Source organism: Carcharodon carcharias, chromosome 34 (genome assembly GCF_017639515.1).
Source record: "Carcharodon carcharias isolate sCarCar2 chromosome 34, sCarCar2.pri, whole genome shotgun sequence".
In the NCBI taxonomy this organism is placed as follows: Eukaryota; Metazoa; Chordata; class Chondrichthyes; order Lamniformes; family Lamnidae; genus Carcharodon; species Carcharodon carcharias.
The window spans coordinates 8,261,080-8,279,806 of NC_054500.1; the positions used below are offsets into that span (position 1 = coordinate 8,261,080).

The 18,727-nt window shown below is 41.0% G+C and overlaps 2 protein-coding genes across 2 annotated transcripts in view; one reads left to right on the plus strand and one right to left on the minus strand.

Annotated features, from left to right (window-relative positions):
* Positions 1–18,727, minus strand: part of LOC121272536 (ryanodine receptor 1-like) — a 467,552-nt gene that overhangs the window by 238,293 nt on the left and 210,532 nt on the right. Inside the window, exon 42 of the mRNA XM_041179156.1 lies at positions 938–1,032. Coding sequence (XP_041035090.1) covers positions 938–1,032 — 95 coding nt within the window. The remainder of the gene's footprint in view (positions 1–937; positions 1,033–18,727) is intronic.
* Positions 5,560–17,462, plus strand: msantd1 (Myb/SANT-like DNA-binding domain containing 1). Its single transcript, XM_041179154.1, has 3 exons — positions 5,560–5,813; positions 13,098–13,376; positions 15,913–17,462. Exons 1-3 carry the CDS (start codon positions 5,560–5,562, stop codon positions 16,169–16,171), a joined length of 792 nt encoding a protein of 263 aa, XP_041035088.1. The 3' UTR covers positions 16,172–17,462.

Below are 18,727 nucleotides of genomic sequence, written 5' to 3' on the forward strand. Positions count from 1 at the left end.
TTCAGCTGCCTGAGGCAGCTCTCTGCCTTCCAGGAGCTTCCACTGCGCTGTCCTCTGCGACCGTGTAGACTTCGGCGCTCACCCTCCTTCCGCCCCCATCCCGGCATTGTTGAGCCTCTCAGCGTGTGTTTCACACCGGATGGCCGTTAATTGGCCAGCCAGCGTGAAATCGCTTTTGGGGGCTGATCATGGTCGGCAGTTTGTTCCCTGGCCCGCCGATCACAGCAACATGCCAACCTGAAAATTCTACCCTACTTGATCCGTTTTACTTAATTTATAATACAAAGTAAGTGGTCAGTCATTTCAAGAGGAACAGGTTTTTTTGGGAAGAAAGACAAATTTAAAAACCTAGAAACAAGTGGCAGAGTGTTCCCAAAGTGCCCTGGAGATCTGATGTCAATGTCCTGAAGACATTGATGTAACCTTTTGGGGCAAGAGTCATAGCCTTTGATATTTTCTCAGTCAAAGGTGAAACCACCTTCTTCCCACTCCCACAATATGTTGGGGATGCTGAGATTTGCAGAACCATGATTTTCCCAACACTTCTTCAACCCATCAAATACTCAAAGTAAAATGGAATAAAATAGTTTACATAACAGATCATTTTCCAAACCCATGCACAACACAACAGTGCACTCTCTTTCTCAGTATTGTCCCTTTTTAAAATTTTTTCGAAGGACATGGGCATCACTGGCTAGGCCAGCATTTTTGTCGTCCATCTCTAACTGCCCTTCAGAAGGTCGTGCCTTCTTGAACTGCTGCAGTTCATGTGGTACACCCAGTGGTGTTAGGGAGGGAGTTCCAGGATTTTGAACCAGCGACAATGAAGGAACGGCAATATAGTTCCAAGTCAGGGTGATGTGTGCCTGCAGCTCAAGTCCGGTTTAGGTTTAATAACTAATGTTGGCTGCAAATACATGAAAACACATTTTATTACCTTATCCAGATCAGGTTCCTGCAGGGCCAAGGCAAGTTCATTGTTGTCAATGCATGAAGCCGCTGCAACATCTAGTGGAGTGGACCCCCGCATACCTGAGGAGAATCAATCATGAAATGCAATGAGCAACCTCAGTAATACAAGAGAAACACCTCTAGACACAATTAACAGCATCAACCTTTGAAGGACTGCAATAGCATTTTTGAGTCGAAGTGATTCTTACTGTTACTGCAAACTTTTCGTAAATGTTGTTCTTGCATTATCAAAAATACATAAGACGCAGAAGTGTTCAAAATGATGTACCACAAAGTAATTAGTGCATTTACAGGTAGGTTACTGATTTAATGTGAAATACGTTCAGTAATAGATTTATTATAAATGATTTATTAAACAAAACCTCAACCATGAGCAATTACACAAATTATTGGAGGATTGGATATTACACTAAATATTTGAATGTTAAATAAGTTAAAATGAGCAATTCAAAGTGAAATGACTCTATGCCTCTATGAAAACAGTGCAACAGATCCATCTTTGGCATTCACAGAATGAAGCATTCAACAAAATCTTTTATAATGTCAATCATCTTCACAACCACACGGAAATAGGATGAATCATTTTATGATCATGTTCTGCCTTTTTATAATTTAGGGGTACTGCGTTAAAGAAAACGGGTTAAAGCACTGAATGAAGCGATGTCACTAAGATCCCAGGTGGAGAAATATGAGCACTGGATAGTGCTCCTTCTGTAGCTGGGGAAGGTTATTTTGTTTTTATTTTAAACAGCCATCTATACTTCTTCTTAGGCAGTCTCTTGGGTTGGGGATAACTTACTTCCACTCTGGTTTGATGAGTTCTGAGATGACTCATAAGTTCATTGCGCGATCTGCAGGCTCTAACACATGCGGGGCAGCTAGTGCTTAAAGGGTCAGGTAGATGAGTTGCTGGGAGGTTTGTGCGCTCTCTGTTATGCCTCAAATTTGCCTCTGCATATTCTCGATGAAAGCTGTGTTCAGTCCTCAAAAGCACTGGAAATGTATCACCAGTGGTGCTTTTGCAAGATCCTCTAAATTTGGTGGCGAAGGTGGACGACAGCACTGTCCTCTCCCAAGCCAGCATGCCCAGCATTAAGGCACTAATCACACAATGCCAGCTCTGCTGGACAGGTTGTGTCGTTTGCATGCCTGACACCAGACTCCCAAAGCAACTGTTCAACTGTTCTACTCGGAACTCAGTTGTGGCAAGAGACTCCCAGGAGGATAACAGAAACGCTTTAAGGATATCCTCAAAACATCCCTGAAGACTCATGGGAGTCTGTGACTTGGGACCGACCAAAATGCAAAAGGTTCATTTGGGATGTCATCTGTAAAAGTCTTGATCACTGGTAATGTTTCCAGAGACTAATGCACTAGCAGAGTTAGCAGATACAATCATTGTTTTATGCAAAAAATATAAAAACACAATTTATTTTTCTTTTAAAACATGGTAATAAAATGGATAAATGTTGCTATAAAAAGAAACTTGTCAATAAAATAGAAGCAGTCCATGTCCAAATGCAGCAAGACCTGGACAATGTCCAGGCTTGGGCTGACAAGTGGCAAGTCACAGTCGCACCACACAAGTGCCAGGCAATGACCATCTCCAACAAGAAAGGATCCAATCATTGCCCTTGACATTCAATGGCATTACCATCACTGAATCCTCCACTATCAACATCCTGGAGGTTACCATTGACCAGAAACTGAACTGGACTAGCCATATAAATACTGTGGCTACTACAGCAGGTCAGAGGCTAGAAATCCTGCAACGAGTAGCTCACCTCCTGATTGCCCCAAAGCCTGTCTGCCATCTACAAGGCACAAGTCAGGACTGTGATGGAATACTCTCCACTTGCTTGGATGAGTGCAGCTTCAACAATACTCAAGAAGCTTGATTGGCACCCCATCCACAAGCGTTCACTCCCTCCACCACCGACGCACAGTGGCAGCTGTGTGTACCATCTACAAGATGCACTGCAAGAACTCACCAAGCCTCCTTAGACAGTACCTTCCAAACCCATGACCACTACCATCTTGAAGGACAAAGGCAGCAATCACATGGGAACACCACCACCTGCAAGTTCCCCTTCAAGCCACTCACTATTCTGACTTGGAACTATATTGCCATTCCTTCACCGTCGCTGGGTCAAAATCCTGAAACTCCTTCCCTAACAGCATTGCGGCCAGAATTTTATGTCTCAGTGTGACATAGCCCAAAGTGACATCGGGAGAGCGTCCCTGATGTCATCCCGCATTCACGTGATATTTCGCTTGGCGGGTGTGCGCAGCAGTCAGAAGTCTGCCCGCTGGCAATTAAGCCCATTAACGATGCAATCAACAGCAGTTTTACATCACCTGTCCACAATTACGGTTGGTGGACAGGCTATTCTCCCAGGCGGCCTTCCCATTTTTGCCCACCCTCTTCCTGCTCCCACCCTGGCAGAGCTGAGCACTTCAGCGCACGTTTCATGCTGGCTGCCCGTTAATTGGCCAGCCAGCATGAAATCACGGTTGGGGGCCAATCACAGCTGATGGCCCATATCCTGGCTGCTCCTGAGCCCGTGGATCACACACGTCTGACGACCAAAACTTTCAGGCCCATAGGTGTACGTACACCACATGGATTGCAGCGGTTCAAGAAGATAGCTCACCATCACCTTCTCAAGGGCAATTCGGAATGGGCAATATATGCTGGCTTAGCCAGCGACACCCGTATCCCATGAACGAATAAAAAAAGGCTCATTTTGACTTATTTAACACACAAATATTCGACACAACTTCCAATCTTCAAATAATCTTCTGTAATCTCTAATACGAACTCAAAAAATAGGAAATGTAGGCCATTCGGCCCCTTAGGCCTGCTTTGCCATTCAATAAGGTCATGGTTGATCTGTTTGCATTTTGGAATTCCACATTCCTATCTGCCCTCAATAACCTTCGATTCCCCTGCCTAGCCTAAATCTAGCTACCTCTGCCTTAAAAATATTCAATTACCCTGCCTCTATTGCCTTCCGAGGCAGAGTTCCAAAGTCGCACGAACCTCAGAAAAAAGATTTCTCCTCATCTAATGGCTGAGGCTTTGCTTAATGGATCATTTATAATAAATGTTACAAAATTATCACTGGAAATAGTTCACATTGGATCTACAACCTAGCTGCAAAATCATTAACATTTCCATAGCACAGCAATTTGAACACTTCTGCTTCTTATGTATTGGTTTTGATAATGCAAGAACAACAATTATGAAAAGTTTGCAGTAACAGCAAGAATTTTTAGTCGCACTAGAATCAGCAGCTAGACTATTGATCTGCAGCTAAATGTGGCTGATTTATACTGCCTGACTTCAAGTATCACTCTCCCAGCCAAAAACGACACCTGAAAATGCAGAGCTCCCAGCTGACAATCTTTAAATGTACTGAGAGTATGGGCAGGGGAAGTAACTTCTTGGAATTTTTTTTTCAGTTTATAAAATGCCTAGAGAGTCCAACAGTCCCCTGTATACTCTTTAAACCTAGCTTAACATTGTATTGGAACTATCCTCCATATAATGTCAAGCCCAATTTGTGCAAAATGGCCCTCTTGAGGTGATCTCATTCTCACAAGATTTCTTAAAAAGCAGTCAGATTAGGATGAGCTCCAATCATACTGGCACTTTCTTGCATTGTCATAAAGTTCTTTACAGCAATTCAGAAGTGCAAACATAACTGCACATACAGCTAAAACGAACAGTTGTGGTTTTCAACATTATATACTGAGGATTTTAAATCTTCCGCTGTGTTCTCAATTTTACCATGCCTCATTGTGTGTCATATGCTGTTAAAATAAAGCATCTTTTGTAACATTTTTATTAGGAAACCTCAGCTGTCGAAATCACCTAAAAAGTAACAGGATAAGTCATATTTAAGATAAAAAATGAATCAGTTATATCTGCAATACATTTTGCAAACATGTAAAATTCAATTAACACTTCAAATACTGAAGTTCATGAGGATAGCATTTTCTGAAGCTAAATTACAGTATTTTTCTATTGACAATAACTGAAAGGGAGGACAATGTAGCTAGTCACATGGAATAAATCTATTTCAGACTTTCAGCTCTTAATCACATTAATTAGCACTTCCGACAGATGGTTAATTCAAAGGTTTCAACTGAGAGCTTTTAGAATTAAAGAGCAACCTTCAATGCATGGAGGGAACCAATTAAAAGCTTTTAGGCAAAGTAGCATCATCAGCTAGACCATTACTGATACAATGTTACCCTGGCAACAGCCACTTTACTGCAAGAGCTAACAGGCACCAGCTCAAAAAGCTTTAAGTATTTAAATACAGCACAGAATGCCAAAATCCTGCACCCTTGACAGACGGTAGCATTCTAGAAGCTTTCATCCAAAAGCTTTCACTTGAAAGAACTTGTGTTAGTCATCCATCACCAACCCTTTTATCTAAAACCTTTTGAATGTTTTCTTAAAAAGGTTTTAGAAAAGCTTGCCAGAATCTAAAAGCTTTTCAATTAGTCATCAGTCATGAACTCTCAGAGATAAGATGTTTAAACCTTCCTCTCACGATATGTTGATGTATTTCCAAAATGGCAGCTTGTAACAGTGGCAGCAGCAGTTCAGCTGCTCAAATAGACAAACCAAAGAGATCAAGTAACTGGACCGAGGTTGAAACAAGTGCTCTGATACGTATATGGAATGAATATTTATCAGACCTTCGAACAGCCAAGAGAAATGCTAAAGTATATGAAAAAATAGCTGAAGAATTTTTTGAAGCTACTGGGATAAGTCGTGATAAGGACCAAATCAGAACCAAAGTTACTAATTTGACGTTTCAATACAGGTAAGCACTAAGTACATGTTGTAAAATATGATTAAACCTTAAATTCTTCTTTCTCTCAGCATTGATTTTCTGTATTACTACTGTACTATTCATTAGTGCTATGTATAATCAATCTCTCTGCAAAATGCCAAAAGCTCTTTATATGTTAAAGCACCTACAAAACTCAATTTTAATGTACGAGTGCAAAAAATGTTCAGCCACGGACTATGGATAAATGAAGGATCCTCAGAGCAAACTTAAATGTGTAGTCTATTAATACAATTTTGGTCATATTTATCTTCAGTACTCACTGGATTAAGAGTTTCTGTATTTGTGTTTCCTAACTGTATTCATCAAATTATTTAACTGGTGGTCTGTTGGATCAAGCAGTTGGCACCTCCTTCAGGTATCAAGGGGGCATTGGTGACCATGGACTTCAATTGGATTGGTCCAGGATTATGCAGTGGTTTGCCGTTGCCTTCTGCAGTATGGCTGACCAAGAAACTCTCCCAATCTTACCGCCTGCCATCAGATGTATTGGAAGGATTTACAAATTTGTTCGGCCATATTATGAATGCACCTTTCATGGCCATCAAGTCCTGATGTGGGACTTTAACCCAGAGGTAGTCCAGATGTGGGACTTTAACCCAGAGGTAGAGATGCTACCTTTGTGTCACAAGACTTCCCATCATTTGCCCACCAAGTGGAAAATTTCCTTTCTTGAGCTCCAATACTACTTGATACTCTGGGCCAAATTTTTGTCCCCATATGGGGCGGATACAGCTGGAGGAAGGGAGACACGAAAACTTGTGCCACTGGCCTGCACACCAGCACCTTCCAGTTTCTGGACCATTTACACAGCGATCGGATCGTGGGAAGAAGGGCTACCCCCCTCTCAGCAAGGGACAGCCAATTAATTAAGGTAAGAATGGTCTACTAAGTCCAATTAACAGAGGCCAACTGGAATTATCCCATCAGCCAGCAGACCCTCCAGTGGGGTTGGGAACTGGCCAGCTGCCTTGAAGCAGTCTCCCGCCAGCGGACCAGGGGTTCAGCATTCTAGGAGTTCAGCAATCCAGGCAGTCTTAGAGTCCTCCCAGCCTGCCTGACCACAGCTGTGGTATAAGCCACTTGGTGGAGGAGTTTCCCCTCCATGACGGTGACCCAGCAGCTGTGGCCATTTTTTAATTGAAAAATTTTGAAAGTGGCTGCTACCCCTCCCAAGCTGGGAGGTCTCCAGTTCCAGCTTAGAGAGCTGACTCGCTACCCTATGGCCACTAATTGGCCAATTCAGGGAAAATCACTCTGCTGGGTGACTCTACCCAACACAGAGTAGGGTCAGGGCCAAACACAAAATCCTGCCCTCTAAGTCATGTACCAAGGAGGTGAGAAGGTAAAAATAACTTAATACGAACTACCTCATTGCATTTTGATATTAAGTTCTTTATGTTTATTCTATATATCCTGGAACTCAATGCTTACAAGGATGCTGGAATTGGAGGCGATCAATGATTTCAAAAGGCAATTGGATAGGTATTTGAGGTAAATAAACTTGCAGGGATATAGGGATGGGACTGCTGTACAGAGAGCCAGCATTGTTACGATGACGAATGGGCTCCTTCTGTGCTGTAATGACTCTGTTATCACAGTATCTTTATAGTGCAGGAGGCCATTCAGCCCAGAGAGTCTGCACTGGCTCTCTGAAAGAGCATTCCATCTAGTCCCACTCCCCTGCCTTATCCCCATAACTTTGCACATTCTCTCTTTTCAGGTAATGAATACCTCAGGTTTTGAATACCTCAATCGAACCTGCCTCCACCACCCTTTCAGGAAGTTTGTTCCTGACTCCAACCACCCTCTGGGTGAAAAATGTTTTCTTCATATTCAAAACATGGAATGCTGATACTGCAAAATAAGCAAGTCACATCTACCAAATATCAAATAAGTGGAAGGTAGCAAATGTTACACCCCTGTTCAAAAACCTGGAGAGGAATAATCTGAATCACTGGAGACTAAGCTTCAAAAAAAAAAAATTACATGAGAAAATGTGAGTGAAGGTTTAGAAAGTGATGGGAAATTGGGGACAGACCAACGCAATTATATAAGGCAGGTCATGTTTGACAAAAATCACATTTTCCAAGGAATTACCGAGCCTATGGACAAAGGCAATGCAATAGATCTGGTACATATTACTTCTCAAAATTTTAATAGTGATGTGTAACACATCATGTTAAAAGGCAACTATAAACACGGATGCAGGACAGTGGACAGATGGAAGAATAGCAGGGGTAAATATGTTGCTTGAATTAGTAAGACATAGCTAGTGGTGTATCACAAGTATCTGTTGGGGATTCTATTGTTTTTTAAATGTAACAACACATTTAGTTGTATGCATACTGGGAATAATATCAAAATGCGGAGCATAGTAAACCGAAAGGGAGAATACAATTGACTACAAAAAGTTTAAACAGCTTAAGGGTACATAAGTGGCAAATGCAGCTCAAAGTTGTCAGCCTTGGTTCAGTAATAGCATTCCTGCTTCTGAGTCAGAAGGCTGTGGGCCAAGTCCCTCTCCAAAGTCACATGATCTAGGCTGACATTCCAGTGAAGTACTGAAAGAGTGCTGCAATGTCAGAGGTGCTGTCTTTCATATTTACATCTAACATTGGACACTGTTTTGAGTTTTGCAAGCAACTTGAGCAACAGCTGAAGCTAGCTGTTTCACGCTGCTACTATGCAGTAGCAACACAAGTGATATTCGTCACTAACAGGATGCTGCCGTGAAGCCAAAAAGACGTCCTGCCTGTCTCACAAATGAGTGATGTGCTATGTGAATTTCAGTGCCAGGGTGATGCTAGGTATGTAGGCTGTAAGTCCCAAAAGACTGGCAGATCATATCAAATAGCATATCCTTTCCACTGTTCGCAACAGACAAAGTACAGACAGTATCATCACTGAATCCCCCACAATCAACATCCTGGGGATTACCATTGACCAGAAACTGAACAAGGCATATAAATACTGCAGCTACAAGAGCAGGTCAGAGGCTAGGAATCCTGCAACAAGTACCCCACCTCCTGATTCCCCAAAGCCTGTCCACCATCTACAAGACACAAGTCAGGAGTGTGATGGAATATTCTCCACTTGCCTGCATGAGTGCAGCTCCCACAACACTCAAGAAGCTTGACACTGTCCAAAACAAAGCAGCTCGCTTCATTGGCGCCATATCCACAAACTTTCACTCCCTCCACCACCAACGCACAGTAGCAACAAGTGTACCATCTACAAGATGCACCGCAGGAATTCATTAAGGCTCCTTCAACAGCACCTTCCTAATCCACACGACCACTACCATCTAGAAGGACAAGGGCAGCAGATGCATGGGAACACCACCACCTGGAAGTTCTCCTTCAAGTCAGTCACCATCCTGACTTGGAAATATATCACTTTTCCTTCACTGTCGCTGGGTCAAAATCCTGGAACTCCCTTCCTAACAGCACTGAGGGTGTAGCTACACCACATGGACTGCAGCGGTCAAAGAAGGCAGCTCACCACCACCTTCTCAAGGGCAATTAGGGATGGGCAATAAATACTGGCCCAGCCAGCAAAGCCCACATTCCATGAATGCATTTTTTAAAAAAGTAACCAACCAGCCCTTGCTTGCAAAACACAAAACACAGTGTCCAACATTAGACGTGATTTCACGATTGGACAACATTTACTAAATAATCCTCAGTCTGCTAATAATTACACTGGCAACCAATTTAAGATCATCAGTTGGGCTCGCAGTGTGGTGCTTTTGTGTGTACTGGAAGCTATATATATTAATAGACAAGGCCCTGTAATTTGCAGACAGCAAGAACATGTACACACATTGAGCCTGTTTCAGCTAAACAAAATAAGTGACAGCCTTTAACTGATTCATTCCTCAGGGCAATGCCTTGACCAATCAGAGTCAAGCTGCCTGGTTTAAATTTCAAACAATGCTTGGCAGTTAACTGACACTCCCCATTAAATGGTGCATTCTCCATGACAATGCCTCTATTAATCAGAGTCCACTTGCCAACCAATCAACATTCTCTTCTCATACAATACAAAGTTGTTGCTTCCCCTGATGTTGGTATTCTGCCAATTGTCCTGATGAACACAAGATGAAAAGCTTCGACAAAATGTCGTTTTTCAGTAATATTCAAATTACTGAAACTAGTCTTCAATTCCAGATTGCAAATGAATTCCAACTGAATTCAAATTTCACCAGCTGCCATGGCGGATTTTGAACCCATGTCTCAAGAGCATTAGCCTGAGCCTCTGGAATACTAGTCCAGTGACATTACCATTACCCCACTATCTCCTCCTGTAAGCTGTTGGAGTCATGGAAAAATATAATGTAGATTCACTAGAATTACATCATATGAGTATTTCTGGAAGCTGCATATATCAATACAACCAATTTAAAATTTCAAACAATGCTTGGCAGTTAACTGTTAGTCCCCATTAACTGGTGCATGCTCCATGGCAACGCCTCTATCAATCAGCGTCCACTTGCCAACCAATCAGCACTCTCTCTTCACATACAGTACAAATTGTTGTTTTCCTCTTATATTGGTATTATTGCGAAGTATCCTGATGAGTACAAGACGAAAAGCTTTGACATGTCTCTCTTTTCAGCAATACTCAAATTCTGTGCTACCAAATGACAATTACATCACCGATGAGCGAACGAAATAATGATGAAAGTTGAAAACATGCTAGTGTATTCACTACAGTAAGGAAGTTAAAGGTGATCCAAAGGAAATGTTCAAAGTTTGAAAGAAGTTGGGAGGATAAATGGTGAAAAGTCATTTTGCCAATGACTCAAAAACATGAGGGCTTAAACTAAGGATTAAACCAAAGCAGAATAATAGATTTTTTTTAATTAGAATTATTAGAATACAGATTTTTAAAATTCATTTGTGGGATGCGAGCATTGCTGGCAAGGTCCACATTATATGCTGATCCCTAATTACCTTGAGAAGGTGTGGTTGGCCACTTCTTGAACTACAGTCCATTTGTGTAGGTATATCCACAGAGCTGTTAGAGAAAGAGTTCCAGCATTTTGACCCAGCAACACGGGCTGGATTTATTGGTGATGGTGATGAACCTGCCCACCGGTTGGAAAACCAGTGCCGACCCTGCAGGGTGGGGGGAGGTGGTGGGCATTAAACTCCACTCCGCGTAGGAGCAGCAATATAATTCCAAGTCAGAATGGTGTGTGGCTTGGAGGTGGTGGCATTCCCACGTGTCTGTTGCCCTTGTTCCTCTAGGTGGCAGAGGCTGCAAGTTTGTCAGAGGAGCTTAGTGAGTTGTCATTGTGCACCTTGTAGATGCTGCCACTGTGCGTCTTTGGAGGGAGTGAATGTTTAATGTGGTGCATGGGGCGCTAATCAAACAGGCTTATTTTTCCCTGGATGATGTCGAGCTTCAAGTGTTTTTGGAGCTGCACTCATTCAGGCAAGTGGAGAGTATTCCATCACACTGAATACTCCTGAATAATACATTGCTTAAATGACCATACATGCTGAGACAGTCGTAGTATTTAATAAGGAATTAAGCATTTGAAGAATACTCATGTGTCTGTGGAAGAAAACAAGCAGATGGAATTACAATAGATCAGCTCTGATTTGCAGCCTGCACTGACAATGGCCTTCTTCTGTGCTAATAGTTCACTCATTCTGTAAAGTCCCAAGGCCATAGTGAGGGTCTAATTCTTAGAGATAAACTGACATTGGAGTACCCCATACATCCGTTAAATAGATTTTGACTGTTGTTTGAATTAATTATACAATGGAGATAGAGGTGCATACCTCATGTATCCATTTGGCAAAAAAAGGCTTTATAGCTGTAGTCTGAATATAGTAATTTCATTTACAGTTTGGAGGATTAGATGACTTAGCTCTTAATACCGCCTTCCATTCTTTTAATAGATAGGGAGAGAATATAGTATTGAATCCTGGTAACAGACAGCAAATTTCAAGATATCTGTGCACAAACTCTTCACTACTGCTGAATGCCACTCTAAATGCTCTCTAGTAGGCATTTTATTCAATGTAGGAAAGCTATCATAAAAAAAAGTCTCATCCGTGTAATTGGGTCTTAGCTAACGATAACAATTATATGTGTTACAAAATGCTGGACTGTTTACAAGACCGTTAAGTCAAAGAGGCCATTTTAAAACAGAAGGTGAAACAGAACATTCTGGAAAGGGGGGTAGTGAGTTCATGTTAAACACCTCCAGCTGAAGACGGGCGTATGTGATCTTGTTGCCATAGGGAAGAAACTTAAACAGAAACCTATTCAAATCTAGTGACAGTTTTCAGACCTGGGACAACTTTTCAAGACACAGAGAGACAAAGCAGATACTGTTGTGAAGAGCAAAGGAGGACTGTTTTGCATTAACAACCAAACAGGATACTTGCGAGAGTATGTTTTCTGATCAAAAGAAAGGGGGTAGAACCAATGAAATTTCTGGAGATTTAAGGAACAAGGAGTCGCCAAGGTGGGCCTTGCTGATGCAAATCAGATCTGGAAAACTCCGGCTGAGTGGAATGAATTTCAAAGGACAGAGTTACAACCTACCGTGACAGAGATTAGTGAGCCTGCTGGAGAGCTGGGAGTAAATTTGGACCTTTTCTTGTAATGCTACACATCTGCCAGAAGTGCACTGCACAGTGAAAGGGGTTGCAAGATATATCTCAATTGAGTTAGTTAATTAATGCAAAATAATCTTTTTTTCTTTAGTTTGGTACTATCATTAATAGTTGCCTAATAAGTAACGGTTGACCTAGGTTGATTTTTGTTTGTTGCAGTAAAAGTCTTAATGTGAAATCTTGTCCTTTGGTAATTTCTGTCCGTTGCTGGAAAATATGTCTCTTTGTAAGAGTTATCGGTCTCTCTGGGGATTGTAACATATGCCATACACAAATTCTATATAATGCAATGAATGATTTGGGGCAGGATTTTCAGAGGCTGATGGGGGGGTGGGAACTGAGGCGGATGTGCAGGTACTTGCACTGCCAGCGGGCTAGCACCATCCATCCATTCTGGGGGGGTCAGACATGGAATGGCTAGTCACCCACAAGTATGGGTAGCTTAGAGCAATTAAGGCCATTTATCAAAGGCTGGCTGGAAAGTTCTAGGAATGTGAGGTTAAAATCAGATCAGCCATGATCTTACAAAATGACAGAGCAGGCTTGAGGGGCTGAGTGGCATACTCCTGCTCCGAACTCATATGTTTGTATGTAAATTAATGCCTTGTCTTTCAATTAGAAAACTTAAAGCTACATGTGGAAATGTTGCTTCATCTTCATACTGGCCATATTACGAAGCTATCCACAGGATGCTCGCTCAATTCCCTGGGCAGGATGAAATCAGTACATCTGAAAGTGTATTACAGATACCTTCAGTTTCCAAATCAGAAGCTCCTTCACCCCCACCGAAACCAGCATCACTTCCAAACATATCTGATGATGTTTTGCTATCCGAGGGAAGTTCTTGCGAGTCTGATCTCATGGAAAATTCATCCAGTTTTCATTCTTCACAACTCAGGTGAGACAAATATAAGTGCTATTTACTCTTTAATTCTGGGCTGAATCCAAATTGGAGAGTGACTTCGGTTTCTTTACACTCAACCATTACATATAGACCAGTGGCCACTTACCAATTCAGTTGTTGCTGAAAAGAGCTCTATTTGGCAAAAAATATTTGCATTTGGTTAACCTAATAATAAAATTGCAACTGGCCATTGTCATTCATTCTGCTGAACACAATCTTCAAATTTACTAATATATCTTCTGATTATCAATTTTTCCCAACTGTCTCCATGTTTCTCCCCTCCTTAGGAAAGCTTTGCAAAACAGGCTGTCAAATGACTTATGAATTGAAAACAAACCATCAGTCAAAATTAGGGTCCAAAATTAATTCCTAAGTGGAAATTCTCCGAAATGATATTGTTACACCAGATTTCCTCAATTCTCAATTTTTAAAGATCAGTGGACAAAATCTTCCCAAAGAACATGCACATTTTTCAGATTCATCCCCATGCATTCAAAATAAGTATACTGCCATGAGCTGAAATATTACATTTACACCTGTTTAACAGTCCTCTTGAAGTTCTAATATGTTTCTTGCAACTGACCTTTGTTTTATATTTGACCAATCATTTTAGGAAATGTTTTACTGGATGTGGAAAGTTATAAAGTTTAGCCATATTATTAACTGCATTATAGAACAAGTAAAATTAGGCTGAATATAATCTGAATTAACATCCTGGTGAAAACTTAATTAAACCTGGAACATCAAACCAGGAGTGAGAAAAAGTCATTATTGTCCATTCTACGGTTTGGGCTCGTGATAGACCAACTTGTGTTTCTCCTATTTCAAGACTAACTCATTTCCCACAATTGCTGTTTTAGTTGGAATTTCTCCATATCCTTCATGATTGTTCCACCAAGGCTGTGTTCATTTAACTCTTCCTGTAAGTTCATGACTTCTAAGAGGAAATACATAATTCTTCAAATTGTCTTAGCACTATACTTTTTTGCTACCTTATCTTACCCTTAGATTGTTTTCCCTGGTTTTATAAAATGGACTCCTCTGCATACAATTGGTTAATTCCCTTCGTGACTTCAAGCTTGTCTTTTCCTTCAATCTATTTATAGCTTTATACCGATAAGGTTTAATTAAAAGCATTTATAAATCACAATTCAATTCAGGCATGGAATTTAAACTTTAGATGAGGAGATAGAGAAATACTTGCATTGGGTGTTCTCTGAAGTGATCTAAAATTGGATCTTAGCCATTTGTCACTTAAATCAGTGAAGCAGCAGCCTCACAGAACTCAACATTTTTCTATTTTTTAAATAAATGTATATATCTTCTTGGTATTACAAATGTGTAAGGCGTGTGTTTTAAACAAGAAATCTTAAGCTAATTTCTCCCATTGTTGGCTAATACCATCATTCTGGTGAAACTCGACTTCTTTCCCCTGTCCTTCTGTCACTGACCATAACATGAGCAGGTGGGTTGGGGTTCATCCCATATGCATGGCTGGCTTCCAAAGAGATTTCTAGGACTAACCTTACTGTTCGACTATAAATGCCTGTGATGCATTAGCAGGATTGCTACTGTGGACCACAAGAGGTTGCCAGACAGTTCATGGGGCCATGAGTGGCAAAGAACAGCTGACTGGCCTCCTGATGGGGCTCAGCAGGAACCAAAGACTACTCAAGAAGCTAAGTGGGGACATGACTGAAGGGATCAGAGCTCACTGCAAGGTGCTCTTCCTCCATGGAATTGACCTCCCAGTCATTGCTCCTGCTACTGCCTGGCAGCCTGCCACTGTTCTCAAAATAGTAAACAGAGTGGGCAGACTGTTAGATATCGGGCAACCACCCTACCACCATTTACATGTGGCTGACTGGAAATGAGTGGCCAACAGCAGGAGCAATGGCAACAAAGAGTAATTCTGGTATTCTCTGCATGGCGACATTAAATGTCATTGCACACATTTTTTCACTGTTCTCTCCTGTGATCATGCCCCACTTCAGGTGGAATTGTGTGGGAGACTCCTGTCCATTGTCACAATATTAGAAAAGAATAAATACTAAAAACTGTGTTCAGGCTGCCAAACTCACTTCCTCTAGCCAGCAAAGAAAAAATGTTTATTCAAGTCTGGCTGGATTTGAATCTAGGTCCCAAAGATGATGTATCACTTTCCAGCCCAATGTGCCATCTAGTGCACTAATTGATTACTTCATCCCACAAATGGTGGGTGATTTTTGAACTGCTGCCTGACCATTTCCCACCTAAGTAATGCGTGATCAGTAGTTCAAAATTGGTGAGGTATCTTTAGCAGAAAAATAAAGCAGTGGAAGACAAATTCTATAAAGTGATTTCAATTATGCAGCAGCTTAACATTTCCCTAACAGTCTTACTTTTACATCTCATAATCTACCGAGATCATTAGTTTTGTTGACATCAGTTTTAAATACATGAACAAGCAGTCGTAAATGAGGCACTGAACCTTTTAATTTACTGCATGCATTATAGGTAAGCACTCTGCATCTCTGTTCTATCATTGCAGATACGACCCACAACCCATTAAAAAGAGGAAAACATCAAATGCTGACTTACATAAGAAGCGTATAAAACTAATGGAATCAATGTTGGAAGAACAAAAGAAAATAAGTGCAGCCGTGGAAGAAACAAATAGAGAGGTGCAGAGAATCCTTGACCAACAAACTCTCCTATTAAATCAAAGCTTGCAGCTGCAGAAGCATATGCTACATTTGTTAGAAAAAGTAGTTTGCCAACATGGTGCAAAAAAGCCAAATGTCTTTTAAGTGCATTTGATTTAAATATCTAATTTTTAAAATGGTGGATAAACCATTTTAAAATGGTGCATATGGTCAATTACATGCAACATATTCAAGGTTTTAAATCTAATGATCCTTATTTTCTACTTAGTACTCTATTCAGCACTGATGCATCATCAGGAAAGTCATTTTTTTAAAGAGAGAAGCAGCAACAATATTAGGCCATCTTGCAATGCTCCCTAACCCCAAAGATAATAGAAAAAATGCAGTAGTTCTCTGATAGAGATGGCTGAATCTTTATCCGTTAAAAACACAAATTGCTTGTCAATTTTTCCCTTCGTCACTAATAAAAATGGGTCATTTGAAATGTCATTTATCTGCATTTTTGAGGCGGTTACAGTCACAAAATTGGAAACTTAATATTAAATGGGAATAAACGATACATTTGGCGGTGACAAAGTAAGTCATGCTGAATTACTTATGTTTGAAGGACATACTACACAACAACACAGAAATAACAATTGGCCGCCAAAGAAGTTTGTTGATGAATTAGAACTGTGACAATGCTAAATAAAGATTTCCCTATTTATTTAACTGACTTCAGATAGTTGGGATAAATATAATTTAAAACTAGCTTCAGTCAATCAGGTTTCTCGAAAGATCCCATTGTTCTGTGGCAAAACTGGTGTGCGGTGACCCATGTTCAAAGCTGGCTGCATGCAATCACATCCAGTCATTATATTCAACATTAAGATGGCTTTTCTTTTTTGTTTCAATGCTTTTGTTCAATTAGATCAAAAAAGTGGTTTGTTGGCTGCAATAGTTTATTTGAAATGTTAACTTGTGTGTACTGAAGGCATGTGGAATAATCTCTATAAATGTTGTTTGGCCATTTAAGGGAAACTAATAGAGGAAGCAGCAATACTCAAGACGTTAACATCTCAACTCAAAAGGCATAAATCTCATAAATCTACTAAACTCTCATGTATGTTTGTTTACTTTCAGGAAACCACTGTAATGTTAAAGACAACCCATGTTATAAGTTACATCACAATTTCTCAACTTTGGTTCTTGCAATATGAACTGAAACTTCCAATGTCCATCTATATTATACTTTAAAATAACAAAGTTCACCTTCATCAAGAAGTTCAATTGTTCATCAGGCTTCCAAAAACATTCTGAAATAGATATAACCCCTTTGTGATTATTTATATGTTTTATTAAAGTATTGTGTTCTTTCGGTATCCTGCTACATCTCACTGGTCTCTTCCCATTATTCAGTTTGTAAATAAATCTGACCAAATCATTTTAACTTTTACACTTGGTCTGATTGTGTGTTATTTTCTGTCTTTTGCAAGGGAGACGAGAGCATGGTGATTAATATACTTTCATTTAAAACTATTGATATGCCCGAATTAAAGGCTTGTTGTTAAAGATGGTATGCTAATCCCATGCAATATAAAGGAACTGATTATAAGAGATGGGGCAGAAATTTCCCCCCCCATCAGGGCTGTTGTGCAGGGGCGGGCGGGCCTTAATTGGCCCGCCCAGCATGACGCCCACCCAGAAGCGCTCTGCGCTCCCTGTGTGGGCCGGGGGGATTCCCTGAGTTGGGGCCTGTGCTCTTGCGTGCATGTGCACGAAAGAGTGCAGAAATCTCCCCAAGGCACAGAGAGGTGCCTCAGCGAGATTACTTTCAGTTACGAAACATTGAAGAAAGATTTAAAAAAATGTAAGGACATGTCCCAGCTCATGTGACAGTTTGACATGAGGGGACATGTCCTTAAAATTTTTTCAAAGAATGTTATTTAATTAATAAACCCTTCATGAAACCTCATCCCGCCCATGGATGAGGTTTCATGAAAAATGTGAAGGCTCTTCGCCTGTCATTCTTAACAACTTTAATTACTTTCTTAATGGCCTTAATAGGCCTTTGACGGTTCAGCAATTGACAACCTAAATGACGTGCGGTGATGTTGGGACGCACACCCGATGTAACCGAACGTCATTTTACGTGTCATCGAGCGGGCCCCGCACCCACTTACCAACCTAAACATCTTCACATAGTAAGCTTATGAAAACTGCCTTTTAGCTGTAAATAGAACACAAAAGTGAGGGGAGAAAGCCTGACTATAACAAGTACATTATTATTACACAAAATTAGGCTTCAAGGGATTGGGGGGCAACATGGCTTCAGAACTGGTTAACAGACAGAGTAAGGATAAATGAGCCATTTTTGAGGCAGCACACTGTGACTAGTGGAGGGCTTAAGGATCAGAATTGGGACCTCATCTATATCAATGGCCTAGTGCCAGTATTTCGTCATGGAGAAGGGTATCAGGAATTGGGAGTTTTCCCGACCCTGTGATCCAATCTCTGAGCTGGGGGAGTCCATTTTCGTGTTGGCAAGGTGGGTATGGGCTGAAGACTGGCCCGCTGCCTCCAAGGCGGGTGGGTGATGAAGCCAGCAGCTTAGAAGACCTGTCACCATTTACTGGGACATCAGCCCCGTCTCAAGCCCTCAGCTTTTTAAAAAATTCATTCATGGGCTGTGGGATTCGCTGGCTGGGCCAGCATTTATTT